Raw genomic sequence first — 20,224 nt, forward strand, 5'->3', positions numbered from 1 at the left:
TATTTTATAAATGTTAATCAAAAGCATATGTTATATAATGTTGAGTGATTTCAGTCGTCACATGATAAATCAAATAACTACTACACCACAATGCCACATAGTTCCATTCCCACCTAGCTTTTAACTCCCTTTTTTTTAATATAACTATCCATTAAAACCAACATGGACCAAAAAAATTATTCAATTATATGTTCGTATTCGGTTAAAATGAAATGAACAAATATAAACATGTCTATATTCGTTTATGTCTGATTTGTTTGCGGGCCTAGAAAAGAAGCTCATGGACCATGGTGACCAGCCACATGGTTTTATACATAGTGGCCCTTGTCAGTACTCTAGTAGATCGGGCTGTGGTCCGAAACGTATATTAATTAACTTTTATTAAAAACAAATCAATGGTTTTCAATTGAGAACATAAACAAATATTATTGTTTATTAGGGTTCACTTCACTGCTTAAAAATGAATCTTATATGAGAGTGCATAGATGTGACCTACTAGTGATTATTTTATAAAATGGTGTACAACAAATGGCCACTAGTTCCTATATAATATAAAAGTTGACAGTAGTTGAACAAGAGAACCAAAGTCAAAGACAACATCATCTGTACTAACCAACAACAATGGCGGTAACACAAGGCAAATGGCTGAAGGTCAGCTTCTTCTTCTTCATCAATTTTGCATATAATTGTCACCTATTTGGTTAATTTAATTGTATCTTAGTTGTTTGATCTAATCATATCTCCTAAAAACATTTGTTAATAATATGGATAGATTACTTTATGTAACTTACGGACTTGCAGCTCATGAAATTGACCACTTATTATTATTATTATTATTATTATTATTATTATTATTATTATTATTATTATTATTATTATTGTTCCAATTGCGTGTTAAATTCCTTAGTACTCGTCTGTTTTGGGTTTTAAGAAAATTATGTTAGGGTTAGGGGCTGTAAACGAACAAGGCCTTGTTCATGTTCTTCGTTTAACCTTTTATAGGATAAGCGAAAGGTTCACAAACACCTAACCGAACGGAATTTCTTGTTCGTGTTCATTCGAACACAAACAATGTTTTTATTTGATTTGGCTAACACAAAATGGTCAGTGTCAACGGTACAATCCGACTAGTGAGTTTGTGTTGGAGTTTTTTTTTAACATTCATATGCATATGTTAATTTACATTTAAACTAATCAAATAATACTCATATATATTTTATAGTTAATATATTTATTTTTTCCTAAATCTAATAAGATTAGAAAGTCTAAAAAAAATTATTAAAAATATTTAATGAACATACATAAAGAAACAAACATATCAATTGAATGAACATGGCCTATGTTCGTGTTCATTCATTTAGTTAATGAAACGAAATTCCTTGCTCATGTTCGTCATATATTAAATGAGCAGACATCATCGAACGGCCCGCCAAACATTCGGTTCATTTACAGCCCTAGTTAGGTTACACTTTCTTATCTGATAGAAGCAGGCTTCAAAATTCTTTGACATGAAAGTGACTATTTAGTGATCAGTTAACAGTGTTCTTGGATTCAAGCTAATTCATTATCAAATTCTTTAAAACCATAATTATTGTCCGGTTTTGTTCATCTATAGATGTTAATTATGCCAACAGATGATCATTGATTCATGATTTCAGATTTTACCAAATAAACCGTATTAAGTATTAACTAACTGAAATTATTATTATTATTTGCAGTTGAACCAAAAAGGATCTGGTCCTGGTGCAAGAAGCTCACATGCAATCACTATTGTTGGAGACAAAGCTTACGCCTTTGGTGGCGAGTTCAAGCCCCGGGTCCCTGTGGACAGCTCACTCTACGTTTTTGACCTAAACGAGCTAACATGGTCCATAGCTGAGGTAACTGGCGACATCCCACCTCCACGAGTCGGTGTGACCATGGCTTCTATTGGTCACACCATATACGTGTTTGGTGGTCGAGACGCAACACACGCTGAGCTCAACGAGCTATATTCATTCGACACCTGTACAAACAAGTGGACCCTACTGTCCTCCGGGGACACTGGGCCAGCTCACCGTAGCTACCACTCGGTAACCACGGATGACCGACACGTGTATGTGTTTGGTGGCTGCGGTGTTGCGGGCCGACTTAATGATTTATGGGCTTTTAATGTTGTTGACAAAACATGGGCTAAGTTTCCTTTACCCGGAGATAATCTCAAAGGTAGAGGTGGGCCCGGGCTCGTGGCGGTTGGAGGGAAAATCTGGGTGGTGTATGGTTTTGCGGGTATGGAGGTCGATGACATGCATTTTTTCGACAAGGAAACCGAGAAGTGGGTCCAGGTCGAGACGACGGGTGAGAAACCGACACCTAGAAGTGTGTTCTCAAGTGTTGGTGTTGGGAAGTACATATTTGTGTGTGGTGGTGAAGTGGACCCTAGTGATTTGGGTCATTTGGGTGCGGGGAGGTTCACGCACGAGGTGTATGTGTTGGACACGGAGACGTTTGTGTGGACCAAGGTGGAGGATGGTTCGGGTGGTGGGGACCACCCGGGTCCACGAGGGTGGTGTGCATTTTCGGGTGGGAGGCTGGATTGGAAAGATGGGTTGTTGGTATTTGGTGGTAATTCTCCGAGTAATGATCGGTTGGACGACATTTACTTTTTTACCCCTTGCTTGGATTAAGCTTGCTTGAAACAATCATGTTTGATAATTAACAAGAGCAAGTGATTAGGGTTCATGTATTTTGTGTAAAAAGGAAATAAAATGTGATGTTTGGATTCCTTAGTGGAAATAAAGATTTCAGACGAGGCTTGAACGGTTTGATTTAAATTTTTAGAATTTCGTTTTGTTTTGTTTTGTTTGACTGAACCAGACAATTCACTATGGATCAGTTAGGTCATAACTGATTAAGCGAAAGTTATGGTTATGATGTATGGCGTAGCTGAATTAAACGAATCGATTAGACATAAAGAAAGCTAATTGAACGATATTATACGCACATGCATTCAAACATATTAATATTATTCAAGCAGTATGATTAAAACCGTTTTAAGTTATAACTTTGAGCCTGATGCATGAGCATTCGTAATTTTTAGTTTAATATCTCCAAATCTGCAGTTCCAATCAGTTTTCATGCATCACTCTTCATCCAATCCCCTGCTGCAACTGGACTTCTCTTCTAATAATATGTGGATTGATCACAGTTGCAGCAAGCCCAAAACCGTGAACCCTGTTCAATCGATCAACGTATCTGTGACTATGTATTTATCTTTCTTTTTGTTTAAATCTAAGGTATTGTCCTAAAAATGAGCCGCCCTATACAAGTTTCCAGAAACCGAACTCGTTACTAGTTATAAACTGATTTTACAATCATAAAACCCCAAACGAGGAACTCAGTTTTTAAAATCAAACAAACGAGATAAAAAGCTGAACCATTTTTATCTTATAAAGTTACACAAGTACATTAAGAGTTTGGCCCGTTTGTAAAACCCATGACAGACCAGAACTGGTGGTATCCATAACCAACCCGGAACCACCAAAACCACCATTTTCATGTGTAAAACGATTTAAAAACGAATCCAAAGCCGTGAACTAAACCACCCAATTTTGACAAGATTTCCAGAACTTGCAGAAAATATTACCGGGTTAAAGCTCTAAAATTATACCTTGTGCAGCCCCGAAACCGTGGCTGGATTTATGGCCAACTGGTAATTCATTTAAGTGTAAGCTAGCTTGGAAACGAACCCGACAGGCGACCTCATTAACTTCTGGACATTAAACCTAATTTCCAGAAGTTAAACATACTTATTTAAGTCATTAAACATGGTATAAACCAGCCCCAAGAGGTAATACTAAAACCGGATAGTAAAAACCTTTTCAACCGTCACTTTTGTAACCCATTTAATTGTGAAACAAACCCAAAAACCTAACTGATATTACAACTTATTTTTACTGCCCTAAACATATTATTTTGATAACTTATAACCTGACCTGGAACTATTTTACATGAATCATCATTTACAACCGAATTATGTCCTTAACGGGCCAAAAACCGAAACCGCAACATTAATCAAAGCACTAGCTGTTTTATGAACCAAGATATGATATTACAACATATTTTATTATATTATAGCAGGTCATGAATGACTTGATGATCAAAACTGAGTTTATGTTGATTATATAGCTAAAAGGGTATTTTTGGAAGTTAACTTGAGCCCAAATCAAATAAGTTCTGAACAAAGACTTAAGAACAATATATAAAGGAAACTGATATGAACATGACCGTGAACCTCTTAAAATTTCACAATGTGTAGCCCTTAAAACCAAAGCCAACTTGTAGGCGTTCGGTAACTCGTTTAAGTGAAAACTAATTTGAAAACCAACTCGACATGCGACCTTATTAACTTCTGGAAATTTAACAAAATTTCCAGAAGTTAAGTATACATATCTGAGGCGTTAAACTTGGTAAAGACCAGCCCCAAAATTTATTAATAAACCGACTACTAAAAATTAACCGAACCGGCATTTTGGTGACGTGTTCGATAAGAAATAAGTCGTGCCACCAAAGTAACAAAATGATCTCTTTTTGAAGCCCTAAATATAATATTATAATGATATATAATCTGAACCGGAGCCATTTCGTATGAATCATCGTTTTTAAAACCGAACTAAGACCCGAAAGAGCCAAAAACTGGGCCGTTAGCGAAAATGCAGCTGTGAACATATTTTCAAAACCCATGAAATGCCAAAACAACCTATTTTTATGTATCATAACAAGTCATAACTTGTATGATGACCAAAAGTGGGTTTTTGTTAAAAAGGGTATTTTTGGAACTAAAGAATAACAAGTTAAACCGTAAATTCTGGAATATATAAAGCTGAACTTTTAAAATAGAAGATTGTAGTTTTAAATAGCCAAATATAAGCTTTGATATGTTTAGGGGAAAATGGATTTACAAAACAGGCCCGTTTACAAGCTTAAGAGTGTTGTTTCGTTTAAAACCGAACGGGCCGGCTTTAATGGATTAAAAAACTTTGAAAATATAAAACTTATATTTTTCCAGAAATTTTTATTTAAAATATCTCATTATAATAGTATAAGAAACTTTTGATGGATGCATCTCTTTTGTCAAAATTTGGCATTTAACCACGAGTTACGGTTGAACCGACATAAACCAAACAGGTAGTTTCAAAATACAAATTCTTAACATTCTGTTTCTAGCAGTAAGTATAAGTATATAAAACCACGATTTGAACGTTTACTCATTTTCCAAAAATTAACTAAGTGTTTAACTTGATTTTTGCCGAACCGAATGTTGATCGAAAGTACAAGGCTAAAACTGTACAACACCCAAGTTACCGATTTCTCAGAACTGGACTTGATATGTTTTTGTATACCATATGTTTCTGGAAAATTTGAGGTTTTAATTACAAGAACATATTCGTTTACTTTAACTATTCTTTCAGAACATATAGTTAAAAACCGAAAACACCGGTAATAACCGGCATTGTCAACTTTTATAAACTCAAGACATGGTTGTTATAAACAAGAATCATTAAACCCCGGATATGAATACAATATATAACCTCTACTGTCATACGGTAACCCGAACTTTCCAAAAATGGAAACTTTATCAAAACCCGAGAAATGAACTAAGGTAGCCAAAACTCCCGAAAGTTGAATTATATACCAAAACACAAAACATCAATCTTATTAAGTTATTTAAGTAGAAACTTCCCATAAAAGGAAATTTATTCATCGGGAGCCAAACGCGGTGGCCAAAACTTAAAATGAACTAGTACTCAATATCAATAACGAATTTTACATTGTTCTTGGATAACTTATTGTTGATTAATATACATACTAGGCGTACTTGGTTATTTCTAGCATTGTGCAAGCTCATTGATTATCTTTCACACACATATTGCATACTAGGCTTACTTGGTGATTTTTAGTAATCCATCCATGGGTATTATTCTGGGCATTCTGATTTGTCTAATTTATTTTGGACACTGATTATTTATTTGATTAATTTTATTTTTCTTTATAGTCTCTTCAGGCTCATGACTTACTGAAAAGAGACGATGAGGTACGTGTTATTTGTGTATGGTATTATGTTCTAAATCCTACTTGATGATTATCATCATTGTTGAAATGAATCTTTTTCTTCATTGGTAGTTAATAGTGCAAGAGAGCTTGATCCACAACTTACAACTCAAACATATGAAGCAGCTATATCTTTATTGCTTTTTTGGACGAGTATTATGAATTTACAACATTTATGGATATTTTTTTTACACGTATATACGGGTCATAATTCTATCATATTCTTTTTTTTATGATATGAAAAATACATTTCAGAATCAAAAATATTAAATGGGATGTCATCTCTTGGACCCCTCATGTAGATGTTATGCATGTTGGCAAAATGAACGGGTTATGGGATTGGGTTCAGTTTCAGACGGGTTGGGTTTATGTTGACTCAAAAAACTTGTCAAAGATGAATGACATGATCTCAGATTTTTCACTTATTGCATGTACCCCTGTAAAGCTATTTTTATTACATTCATTATACACTTTTCTTTCTAAAACACAATTAAATTGGCCCTTTATAAGTAATTAAATTAAAATGTTATGCATTTTTCCAGATGGGTTTGGGTTAAGCAAAACACTTCAAGTGAAGCCTAAAGTGAAAAATATGATTTACAGTTTTTTGCATTTCAATTCACAGGGTGTTTTTTGACCAAAAAGTTAAACGGGCCAGGTTTTGGTATTATTTATGAAACCTTGATCTTACAAAAGTAATATTACAGATTTTGATAAAGGGTAGTTTATGTATTTTTCTTGGATTTTGAATTTTGGTTCGGGTCACCGGATTCGAGTTATAACCCAATACGAAACCTCTTAAAGGTGCTCTTCTCAGTTCGTGTGGGAAATGTTTAGTTGTACATTTGATTTCAATGTTGGTAATAAGATGATGAATCTCTGATGATATATGATTTGGGTGTTTGTAGGAGTGTGTTGTTAGGTGTCTTGAAGTTCTGATCAAGGGTTTCACTTTTTTTAGGTATTGAATGAGTATTTAGAGGTGTATATAAGACCTACATGTCCTCAAGTGAAATTACTATGCAATATATTTTCTTATGTTTTACCTTTAAATTTTTTTGTTCGTTTCAAATAATTCATTTTATTAATTTAAACATAGACAAATCCCGTGTATTACACGAACTCTAAAACTAATTAAAAAAATATATGAATTGCCCAGATTAGATAAATGCTGATCAATTAAAAAAATACGGATTGTTAAAATAAGTAAATAAATAATAATGATTTTTTTATGTGCAAGTATAAAAGTATATATATGTTGTTATAAAAGTTATAATTTGTTGGTATAAACGACAGTGTGATAATTAGAATATATATTATGCTTTTATAAAAATTATATTTTGTTGATTGAAATCTATATTATGCTGACTAGAATTTATTATGATGTATGTATTATACTAGTATGTAGTGTAGGGGGTGTGCATGGGTTTTGGATTAAATCCATAACCATAACCGATATGTCGATTAACGAATAACTATAACTATAATCGATCTGTTATAGCGGTTTCGGTTAATTGGTTTTGAAGGTTATAGCGAGTCGGTTATGGATCGGTTAATCGTAACCACAACAATATAATTGGGCCTAAAAGTTTAGTAATATTAGAAAACACTACATTACATGATCCAATAAAATATATAATTCATAATATCGTTCGTTCTTGAAATGAAAGTTATTTGGAGGAGCAGATGAAGCGGAACCATTAGATCCTAGGCTTTGGATTTGAGTCACGATGGTCGGCATTGCAGCATCAAATTGTCGTGTGATTCTAACAGCCAATCGGCGGTCATGGGAAAAACGTCGGTTATGAAACTTATGGAAGACATTCTACGATGGCCAAAAATAAAGATTTATAAGATGAATAGTAAGTTTGAGGAAAACGAGAGGTAACACGAGATTAACTAAAACATGAAGTACTAAAATGTTAAAGATTTAAAAGTTGAGGGTAAAAATTTGAAATTTGTTTGATAGTTTGAAAATAAAATGCAATAAATGAGAGAAAACCAATTTAAAATAAGAAGTGTTTAACCGTTTAATTAACTTGTGATAATCAGGACTTTATAAGTGAGGGACTTGTGTTAGATAATGAGAAAAAAAATATTTTGAAGTAAGTGAATAATTCAAATCATGATTAAATAAAATCACGTAAATAAATGGATAAACAAATTTTCTTTGATGAGTTGGGTTTTCCATGAGCCTTCCATGACATTTTATTGTACCAACTTATTAGCATACCAAAATAAATAAATTTGTAGGTTGGGCTTTCCATGAGCTTTCCATGGCATTTTATTGTTCCAACTAAATACATAACATCAATTTGTGAGCTAGGCCTCCTATGAGCGTCCCATGACAATTTAATGGCCTAACAAATTAACAAATCGATTGAGTTGGTCGGCCCATGAGCGTTCCATGGCATTTTAACCGACCCAACTAAATAGTGAATTAACGAATCTACACATGAGTAGTTGGAACATCTCGTGAACCACAATGGACGATAATGCTCCAACAAAATACCATAACTAAAGAGGATTTGAGAAAATGAATAGTTGGAGTGTCCATAACTTGTCATGGGGTTTTCACCAGACCAAACATTTTAAAATATTAATATAAAATAAATTTGGAATTTTCGAATTTAGCCACAAAATCACCGTGAATTTGGTTTGATAATTTAAGAATGTAACCGCTTAATCGGTTACGTTGACCGCTTAAAGTGTCGGTTATATGACAATTGTTCCGCTTTGGACTATAGATCGAGTATTGTGACCAAGTTATCCCCCAGGTAAGGAATAGCGTCTTACCTTTGATTCTTGGAATCGTTTTGCCAAGGTCTAGCTCACAGTACTCTCACACTTCCAGTTACGACAGGAACTTGTCATACCTCATTGCCTTAAGTTGAAAAAGTAAAAAACAAAACAAGGGAATTATTAAGGAATTTCTCAAAATAAAAATCAATCTACTAAATTTATATAAAAATGTTTTGAAAGTGAGGCGTAGCCTCAAAATTTGTGTGTGTTTACATGATAATATAAATAAAATAATTAAATAAGTTATCTAGGTAAGCTGTAAACGCATAATGTAAATATATAGGCACGTATAGGGTCCTAAGCATGTTACTAGGACTTTATTAACGACCTATCTTAAACCTTCGACTATGATACCAATCTGTCACACCCCAACCTAAGGCGAAAATGTCGGGGCACGAACCGTTGTTCACAGGTCACAAGGGTATCATCATGCTATTTAAATATGACAATATCTAAATTACTTTATTAAAATTTCATTCAAATACACGTTGTCTCAAATTGTTACAAATAAGTCCAAAACAAATAGTAAAAACAATTAAACTAGTTGTCCTTTTTATTATATCCTAAAGTCCAACAACTAAATGTCTTCATTAACTTTCAATCATCCAATATAGTACCTACAATATGCGTAAAAATAAATATACTTTGTCAACAATATGTTGAGTGAGATAACCACTAATTTTTGATATATAATAGTAATAAAACAAACAACCATATGGGTTAATGTGAGTAATACAATTGATGTAACAAGTAAATGTCGTTTGACAATTGCCATGCGAATCAGGCTTTGGCTACTAAGACGGCATATGATCATACTTAATGAGATAAACTGTGATGGACCTCTCAGAATGCGATAAAATAAACAATTAATACACATTGCACAAAATAATCAATTTGCATGCAACACAATTGAGATTTTATGTAAATAAATGAGTTTTGGTACGCATGCTGCCCAAAAAATATAAAACGGAAAAAGGGGTTAGTGATTAACTCACCTTATCAAGTGGATTAAAGAGATGATGATCAGAACTCAATATAAACGATTAAGCTCCTTGAAATATACCTATATAGTCTCCTAATTGTTAAATATAATATTGATTAGTTAGATCAGACTAGTAAGACGACTCATGATGGATTTTGGGCCTCAATTGGGTTTTTAAGTAGAATTAAAATATTAATTACGGCTTATCATCATCATCATCATCATCATCTAAATAGATAAAGTATATATAATGTGTATATGTATAAAGATTATTTAAGAACCAATGGTTGGGTAAAAGAAAAATAATAATCGAGTTCGGTTTATCAATAGTATTTAATTGGTGTTAAATATGTCCATTTATAATAGAAAAGGGTTAAAAGTGAATTAAAATAAATAAAATCAAAAAATTGGGGTCCATGGCACGCCCTGGCCCGTCCACAGCCTTAACCAACATGCACAGCCATCAGGCTAGTGCATTCAGATGTGATTAGCATTGCTTCGCAACAAATATAATAACAGACAGCAAAACCCAATTTCCAATGATAAACCCTAGATCATCACTTGGCTTACATGCTTATTGATGGTCGGGGGTTTATGATTACTGGTTAACAACTTATCAAACACATATTTTAATTAGCGAAAACGAGCATCAATTGAGGGTTAACGACCACAGGTTATTTGGTTGGCAAATCTTGTCGGTGGTAAAACCCTGACGATGTCGGTCTCGAACATTGGGGAGGTAACTTGCCACGAATTTGGTTGGTTTTAATTGCGTACGTTACGATACCGGAACTAAAAAATGAAAAAATTATATAAATTTAGGTGGACCAACAACCAAATTTTATTATTATTCTTCCTTTTTTCGGGGGGGGGGGGGGGTCGGGTAAACTTGCGCATTGTTAAACCCGAGCGTTTTCGGTCACGAGCTTTAAATAAGGTCATGAGTCTGCGCGAACTCGGTCAGTTTCTTTCAGATTTGTTATGGTATCGAAACTAAAACAAAAAAAAGTTAATGTTTAATCGGTTTTCAATACGTTTATTATGGTTATTAAACTAGAATATAAATAAAAAAACAAAAAACTCATCTACCAAAATGGTACCGTCAAATTAGGGGTGTGAAGATTTCGGGTCGGCCTGAAAATACCCGAGAACCGGACCGATTTTTTCTCAAAACCGAACCGATATGATGTACAGAAGCAGGTTGTCGGTTCTTATTATATGAACTTTTCGGGTTCGGGTCGGTCCTCGGGTCTGAACCGAGGAAAGCCGACCTTTACACAACCGGCCCGATCACTGTATAAAAACCTGTTATAGATTACATATATACCAACATGTTTGATTATGGGGATGAAGAACTAGCGATGACGGCTGAGAAACAATTTGAGTTGGGGGGAAGAAAACGAAGAGTTCAAGAAAGTGGTTTTGTTTTTAACTTTTTCTAAAACCCCTTGTTTTTCTATTGTATACTCATGTACATTAAAGTACCATATCACGTGCAAAAAGCTGCCCATTGCAATGTATACTCTAATTTAAATAATAATAATAATAATAATAATCTAACCTATATAATAATAAAGATTCATATTCCCAGCAAAAACCTTTTCACAATTAGGGTTCATGTTTCTTCATGATTAAAATTCTTCATCGTTGATTCCTAATAGTCGGCCGTCCTCAGATTCAATCTATGTTCAACAATAAACGGAATACAATTGGGTTATAAAGGTTTAATCGATGAACCCTAATCGTCTATGATAAACCCTAATTCACAATTATTATCACCACGATCTTAACCCTAATCGCTCTCAAATTCTCAATCTGTTACCATTCGTCTGATTCTTCCTTCGTGTTTGATAATCAAGATATGATTAAGTGTTGTATTAAATTATGTTCTTATCGTCGCTCTATTTTAGAAATTAGAATGGATTCTCGCTCTCAATCATTGTCCAAGGTGTGCAATCTTCTCTGATTCATTCTATTTGATTTGATTCTAGAATATGATTATGTCTCATTAGATGAACATGAACACAAATTTGCTTATGAAAGTCATGATTTAGTATAAAAAAAGGTTTGTCCAAATATTTGAATAAACTCAAGTGGATATGATTAGGGTGTATTCGAACACCTTCTTAGTGTATATATGATTTGCTTTGGAAGCCATTCATAATTTCATCCCACCCATCTATGTGTTTATTATTGTTTTAGTATTTAATTTCTGTGTTTTTATTTGTTTTTTCATAATGGTATGGGTTCGGTGGTGATTAGAAAGTTGTCATAAAGTAGTATACACACACACACACATTGCATTTCGTATGCAGTTTCTTAAAGGTACATTATGTGTTCCTATTAAATTAGTTCACACTACTTGACCTTTATCTTGCAGATGCGAGTAATTGAAGAAGAGAAGAGCTATGAGATTCTTGGTAAAACATTTGACGGTGAAGCTAAGGCCATATTAGAGGTAATTTGCTTCTTAATTGATATTTACTTGCTTAGTCATCAATAAGTATTTAAAAACGATTTATAGGAAGAAATATGTTTATTTTGTATCGGGGCAGTTTGAATATATTTTATTAAGAATCTTTTTGTGTTTGTTTGTTTACAGATTCTGCTGTAACTAAAGATCAAGAAACAATTTCGGCAGCCTTTCATCGACCACCCCTGCTCCTTTCCTCCTTCACAATTAGAATCTGGTTGGTAACATTGTGGACTAATTAAGTAATAATTCGTTTGTATTTTAAATGTCTTAACAAGTGGAGTGGATTCTTCTGTCTCCTTCCAAGCTCTATACATAAATGATATTGAATTATTCATCTTCCTACAGTTTTGTTATCTGCAGGGACAATTTGTATGGTTAAAACCTATAAATGTACATAACATTTCGCCGGTTCTTTGCATGCCCATTAACGATTAACTATGCAACTTCAACTTTGGAGAAGCCAATGTTGAAGTTAAACGCTCATAACTTGACAAGGGTATCTGATCTTTCTCTTTTTATTATTATTTATTATTTTTTATTTATATTAAATTTGAACTTTGAAATTTTGAGGCGATTGATGCGGGTACTTCAAAAAATACCAGTAACGACTCAAATCGATTCATGCATTGTTATTGCCACTGGTAGACGATTCTTACATCCAATCGATTTACCTATTCCTACAAAAGTTATTTAGTTTATTTATTTATTTTTTTTACGTGTGGGTTGATTTGATTTTGTTGTTACAAATTTATTTTTTTGTTGGGGTTTACAACAAGAGAATGGATCTTCTAAGAGCTATGATAATATGAGCAAAGGGGCCTCCATATCGTGTATTTTTTTCTTTGATGCGTATAAAACGGTTTGGTTTGGCTTAATACGTTTTTGTCCATCTTTTTCTCTTTTGTAAACTTTATGTTGCTGATATGTTAAGTTATATAATTTGACACTAAAAATTGTGTTGGCTATTGTGACTCCTATGTTTTGAAGTTTATAGTAATCATGGCAAGTTTATTAATATGGAAGTAGGGAAATAAACCATTTTAAACACAAGCCTATTCATGGCATTATTCATAAGAGATCAGCTGCCCTGCTCTACTCAAAGAAAGTAAGTTGTACAAGAAATTTTATTATTCAGTTTTATAAATGAACGCATAAAAGGTTAAATACAGGTGTCGACTCTATTGTATCCATAATTGGAGGCTTAATTGTTCGCTTGTTTGTGATCTTAATATTAACAAATTTTATCTTTTTGGACCCAATCATTTTTTATTCTTATATCTTGGTTATTCGGGCAACACAGATATTTAGTAGAGATGAGAGTTGTTTTGGGAATTTTGCTTCTTACTAATGTTTAGAGTAAAGAGGCGTAACAAAGTTTTTGCATTGGTAAACGATTCAAAAAAACTATTATTTTTAGTAAACATGTCAAAATTATAACTTTAATAAACGAGTCAAAATTGTCGCTTTTAACACACGGTTAAAATTATATTTTCAATGAAAGGGTGAAGATTACCACTTTTAATTAACGGATCATAATTATGATGTTACATAGCATGTCAAGATTACCTCTTTTAATGAAAGGGTCAACATTCCCCATCTCATTCCTCAATATACCACCTAGAATTTTCAGATTCTCAATTTCTTGCCTATAATGTAATATGTTCTTCGTTTAACTTAATGCATGACTTTATTTGTTATTATTTTATTATAAATCTATGTATTATAAAAATTTTAATGTTCAATGCATAGGTGATTAACCTAGTAATAATAATAGAAAAAAGCTCAACCACATTTAAAAAACTCAAACCTCTATACTCACATCTAACTCTCCCCACTTCAATCATCATCTCATACACTTCATCTTCATATCTCATCATCGCAATATATTTCATCTCTTTTAATTTCGAGCTGTTGAAGTATAAACAGAAAGAAGTTACTTCAAACCAAAATTTAGACTCTTCTTCTTCTTCCATATCATCCATCTGTTTTTGCATATGTTTCATCTCAAGTTCACCTTCAAAGTCGGCCTCCGTTGGAACACCGAAGAACCGAACCCGAACCAGACCGATACCCGAAATACACTCATAGGTCCAGTCCTCGGTCCTGGTTTTTGTTGAAATCTCGGTCTCGGATCAGGTCGGGTTTAACCCGGTTCGGTCCGGTCTCTCCTGTTTGTGCAGCCCTACGTCAAATAGCCTAATAAGCCATACATATTAGTAATAGTACAGTAATGATTAGAATATTTTCAAAGCCTAGATTTGATATTCACGGACCTCCTCCGCTTCTCTTTGTACCTAGCGCCCGTCTAAATCTCGATTGTACGCTGTGAAGGATCTGCCGTTATGAAAAATACCACAACAGCGGTTACCGGCAGCAGTTCCCTACTGGATCCAGGTGACGAAAGCGGTGGTTGTTACTGGTAGCTGTGGCGATTCATGGTTTTACTCCACTGACCGAGGTAAATTACAAACCCCTTCCTCCTGTTTATCAATTTCATTATATTTAAAGTTCAGTTTTTGTAATTTCTAGGTTCAACTTAGTAAAGGAATTGAATTGAACAACATAAAACGGGCAACAATATTATTGAACGAGCTTGGGTAAATAAAATTTTAGGCCTTATTTGATTTCTAGATCTAAAAACCCTTTCAGATCTGATAATTTTTCGAAAAAGCCCTACCAGATTCGGACGGTAAACCTCCGGATCTGTGATGGCTTTAACCAGATCTGACTACGACGTCCAGATCTACTTTCTTTTGGAGGCTTCACGGTGTGAGATCTGCATTTTTTCCGGCAATACAGCCGAGATCCGGTATCGAAATCTTTAGATCTTAACTTCAGTTTTTGTAATTTCTAGGTTGTTGGTGGAAGTGGTGAATGGTGGAGCACTCAGTTTGGGTATTTGCTCATTTTCTTTAGCTAAGTTTTGGTAACTTCGAATCATTAGATCCAGTGAGGCATATGGTTTAACTTAATAACTAGTGTCGAATAATCAAGAACATAAAATTAATTATTTAAAATAGATAATTGTTGGGTTCGTAGGCCTTGTTGGCCCGGTTTATTATATGAAGTCAAAAGAGGAGACGGGTGTGGGCGGTCGGGCCCAAGCCCGGCCCGGTTTAGATTTCTTGCATAATAATTTACTAACCCTAGTTCAGTCTCTATATAAACAACATTATGTACATGTAATATTTGGTCACTCAATAAAGATATACCTAGTTGCCACCCGTGGACGTAGGTCAGTTTAGACCGAACCACGTTAAATCCTCGTGTTCGTTTATTGTTTTCGTGTCGTGTTCGGTTTCGTGTGTGCGTTTAATCCTACAAGTGGTATCTAGAGCTTAGGTTCGGATCACACGAAGAACACGGGAACCAACCTTCCGCCGTCGCCACCCTACTGCGCTAGGGTTTCGCCGTCATCGTTTTTTCGCCGCGAGAAAACCTTGCTGTTGCTGTCGCAACACCGCTAGAGTCTTACCGACTCAGCCGCAGGGAAGAAAGGGGTGATCTCCGGTAGGGTTCCGCCATACCCAGTCGCCGGAGTTGTTCAGGCTCGTGCCATTGCTGTGTTTGTCTCTGTTTTATCCAGTTTTTCGTTTTAGTCATTGTCATGGCAGAAGACGGAAAGGTTTCAATACAGAAGTTTGACGGACAGAAGTTTGGTTGGTGGAAGATGCAGATTGAGGCACTACTTTGTCAGAAAGACTTGGATGTAGTGCTTGAGGATGAAAAACCAGAAAAGTTGTCAGAAGCAGATTGGAAGAAGTTAGACAAGAAAGCTAGGGCTTGTATTACATTGTCGTTGTCGGAAGATGTGGCGTTTAACGTCATGAAAGAAACCACAGCCCGTGGTATGATGGACGCACTATCCAACATGTATGAGAAGCCTTCGGCAGCGAATAAAGTCTATCTTATCCGAGAGCTAGTGACAACAAGAATGAAAGAGGGTGGGTCAGTTACAACTCATATCAATAATCTTAATTCGATCTTGTCCCGCTTAGTGTCAGTTGACATTAAGTTTGATGATGAAGTTCAAGGCCTCTTGTTATTATCCTCTTTGCCCGACAGTTGGTCGCAAACAGTGACTGCAGTTTGTAGTTCGTCTACAAATATTACTTTCGATGGGATTCGAGATCTGATTCTGGGAGAAGATTCAAGACGCAGAAGTTCAGGTGAATCATCAGGCAATATGCTAGTCACAGAAGGTAGAGGTAGGGGAAAACAGCGAGGCAGTGGGAGCAGGAAGAGGAGTCAGTCTAAGACTCGTAAGGATATTGAATGTTGGGGTTGTAAAGAGAAAGGACACTTCAGGAATCAGTGTCCGAATGGTAAGAAAGAGGTGAACGTTACAGAAGACGACACAGATGACGGGGTCAGTAGTGATGAGGCTTTGGTTTGTAGTGTTGAGAGTAGCGTTGATGCTTGGGTGATGGATTCTGGTGCATCGTTTCATGCCACTCACTGTAGTGAAACGATGAAGAATCTTAAATTTGGGGATTTTGGAAAGGTTCGACTAGCGAATGATGATATTTTAGAGGTTACGGGTATGGGAGACGTTGATTTGATAACTTCAGCCGGTACTTCTTGGACTTTGAAAGACGTGAGGGTTATTCCAAGTTTGAAGAAACGTTTGATTTCAGTTGGGCAGTTGGATGACCAGGGGCACGATGTTAAGTTCGGGAATGGGCAGTGGAAAGTAGTCAAAGGGAATCTCGTTGTTGCTCGTGGCAAGAAAATGGGTTCGTTGTATATGGTCGATATGTCATCGAAAGGAGTGGATCCAGTTTTGGTGAAAGACAAAATCCGGTTCACAGAATCTCGTGGGCGGAAGAAGGTTCGTTTTGCAAGTAACAAACCCAGAGCCAAAGTGAAGATTCAGGATGAACGAGCTAGGAAGGTTAAATCAGTTGGGGGAAATCGTGACAGTGGGAGCACAGGTCGTGTTTCAGTTACAGTTCCAGGTCGACAGTGGATTAAGAAAACCAGTATTCCAGCTGTAAAAGTCTCTCCAATGAATTACTTGCTGAATATGGAGAGTGTTTGTTCTCAGGTTATCTCAGGATCCGGTAGTTCGTTACAGTGGGAGCCGGTAGGGACAGAGAACGGGTCAGGGGCAGTTTCAGCCATGACTGACATGTTGGAGCTCCGGGGAGCTTCAACGGGCCTTCAGGTTAATTGATGAGAAGGCGGTGCAACTAGAAGAAGTTTAATGTTCAGATTACAGAAGTACAATCAGGAGTGCAGACGAGAGTACTCAAGGCCTCCGAGTGGGAGATTGTTGGGTTCGTAGGCCTTGTTGGCCCGGTTTATTATATGAAGTCAAAAGAGGAGACGGGTGTGGGCGGTCGGGCCCAAGCCCGGCCCGGTTTAGATTTCTTGCATAATAATTTACTAACCCTAGTTCAGTCTCTATATAAACAACATTATGTACTTGTAATATTTGGTCACTCAATAAAGATATACCTAGTTGCCACCCGTGGACGTAGGTCAGTTTAGACCGAACCACGTTAAATCCTCGTATTCGTTTATTGCTTTCGTGTCGTGTTCGGTTTCGTGTGTGCGTTTAATCCTACAATAATCTCTTTTAAGTATCAAATCAAGAGTAATTACATAAGAGCTTTTAACTAACACAGAGATATCGATAAACAAATAAAAGATAAACATCAGCCAACAAAAGAGGTTAGCACCAAACAAGCTGATAACTCAAAACAATTAAACAAAAAAAAGTAATTAAAATATTAAAAATTAAAATGCTCTTTCCTCGTATTTTTTCATCAATTTCGTGTCGATTAAATTATAAATTAATATGTTTGAATGTCTATACATACAATATGGTTTGATTTCTATATCTATAACGGGACCGGTTTGGTTAATTCAGTTATGCTATACATCATAACATAAGTTATGACTTTTATTATTTAAACTTTGATTTGGAAGCTTATTGCCTAATAATATAAAGGTCAGTTTCATTAATTTTTCTCACTCGTACCTATCTTCTCAGGTTCTTCTTCACAGGTATGTTTCATCGCCAGTTGTCTACTGTTTTGTGATTTGTAGAAGCACAAACACATTATCTAACCACTAACATTATCTTCGACTTTTGTTCAGTTTATCCATGGCTTATCCATGGCGTTGGCCGCTGCTTTACTCTTTTTGGTGTTCATATTATCAGCCAGTCATCAATCATGTACGATCACCTCTCTCTCTCTCTTTCACTACTTCTTGTAGATTTAGGGTTGTGCATATATCTATGTACATGTGTAAAGCCGCTGTAGATCTAGGGCTGCATACATGTATCTAGAGCCGATCACGTGATTGACTAGGTTTTAGATCGGCTCGTTTACTTACATAAAGCTTGAGCTCGCTTTCATGAGTAATTTTTCAAGCTCGAGCTCAACTTATTCGTTATTTACTATTATAATTTTTATATTAAATATACTATATTATTTAGTTACATTTTTTAATAATTGTATACATTATTGTAATAATTAAATATATGAACTATAATTTTATATAGCTCGTTTAAGTTCGACTTTTCTTGAGGCTTCAGGTGGCTTACATGAATGTGTATTTAACCATGTGTAATGTGTGAAGGTTCAACATGGTGTGTGTGTGTGTGTAAGAAAGATGTACTACATATGGCGCACCAACAGACCGCTTGTGGATATGGCGCCGAGTGCGCACCCATACTCCAAGGCGGTGTCTGTTACCACCCAGACACGCTACTTGACCACTGTAGCTATGCAGTGAACAGTTATTATTAGAACTCGTGTGATTTCATGGGTGCAGCCATGGTTGCCACCTCTGATCCGAGTTAGTCTTGTTATTTTTCGTTTATGTTTATGAACTGATTAATTCAACTGATTATTCATTGCTGATTTGTTTGTTGTTTTTTTTAGATTTAATTAATTTTAAACTCAAAACTTTTTTGTTACATGTTTTATAGGTTCCAATGGGTGCACGTTTTCCACACCTGCAAGGTATGTTCTTCTACAAATATTATTTTTTAGTGTAAAATTAAGTTTATGTTTACATAATATAGATTTAAGAAAAAAATCAGAAAAATAATTGCTATGTTTTGTTTGAAATATTATATTTTAATGTAAAACTAAGTTTATGTTTACATAATACAGATTTAAGAAAAAACTCAGAAAAATAGTTGCATTATTATTGTTAGTGTACTTATAAACAATAAAAATATATTTAGTTAAGATAAATGAGCTAAGCCGCTAGTAAGTTATTTGAGATTGACTCGTTAAACTCGAATTTAGTCGTGCTTAAACAAGTATGAAGTAAGATTGTTTAATAAACGAGCCTTATACATAATGTTAGATATACTTGCAAAGTTACATAAAATAATTCTAAATGCGTGTATATATATAGTAATTAAATAATCAAAGCTCGAGTATGAAATATTGATAATAAGCCGAGCCAAGTTATAGAAACATTTTTCAAAACGAGCACGTCTTGAACTCGATTTTTTGTAAGTTAAACGACCTCAGTTTGTATCATATTGTATAGTTAATTGATGGTTATTTGTGGCTCTGGCCCTGCCCAATAAATTTGTATATTGTACGGTTAATTGAGGCTCTGCCCAATAAGGGGCATTTAATATATTCAGTCTTGTGAGTGTATTTTTTGTACTAATCATTTTAAATACAAACACATTTCTAATTTTTTTCTTTTACCATGGTTTAAAGTTTAACTAATACTAGCATCACAAACATCAATATACACATTGACTCTTTTGGGGTCGTCTCTACATGGGTCATCGACATTGGTTACCCGGGTTTTTCAATTGTGAAAGTAGTGGATGGAGTTGAAGTAGGGCCGGTTTTGCCAGCATCCAATGATTTAGCATGTGGTTATTGTGCTTT

General features: G+C 35.0%; 1 protein-coding gene across 1 annotated transcript; it reads left to right on the plus strand.

Annotated features, from left to right (window-relative positions):
• The first annotated feature begins 517 nt into the window (after window positions 1-517).
• LOC143593976 (thiohydroximate-O-sulfate sulfur/sulfate-lyase (nitrile-forming) NSP5-like) lies at window positions 518-2,763 on the plus strand. The gene is made up of 2 exons (XM_077073418.1): window positions 518-651; window positions 1,719-2,763. The coding sequence occupies exons 1-2, from the start codon at window positions 622-624 to the stop codon at window positions 2,664-2,666; spliced, it is 978 nt and encodes a 325-aa protein (XP_076929533.1). The 5' UTR covers window positions 518-621; the 3' UTR covers window positions 2,667-2,763.
• The last annotated feature ends 17,461 nt before the right edge of the window (window positions 2,764-20,224 follow it).

This window comes from Bidens hawaiensis, unplaced genomic scaffold (genome assembly GCF_021521415.1).
Source record: "Bidens hawaiensis isolate Kalapana, Puna unplaced genomic scaffold, B.hawaiensis_p1.1 tig00042956_1, whole genome shotgun sequence".
Classification (NCBI taxonomy): Eukaryota; Viridiplantae; Streptophyta; class Magnoliopsida; order Asterales; family Asteraceae; genus Bidens; species Bidens hawaiensis.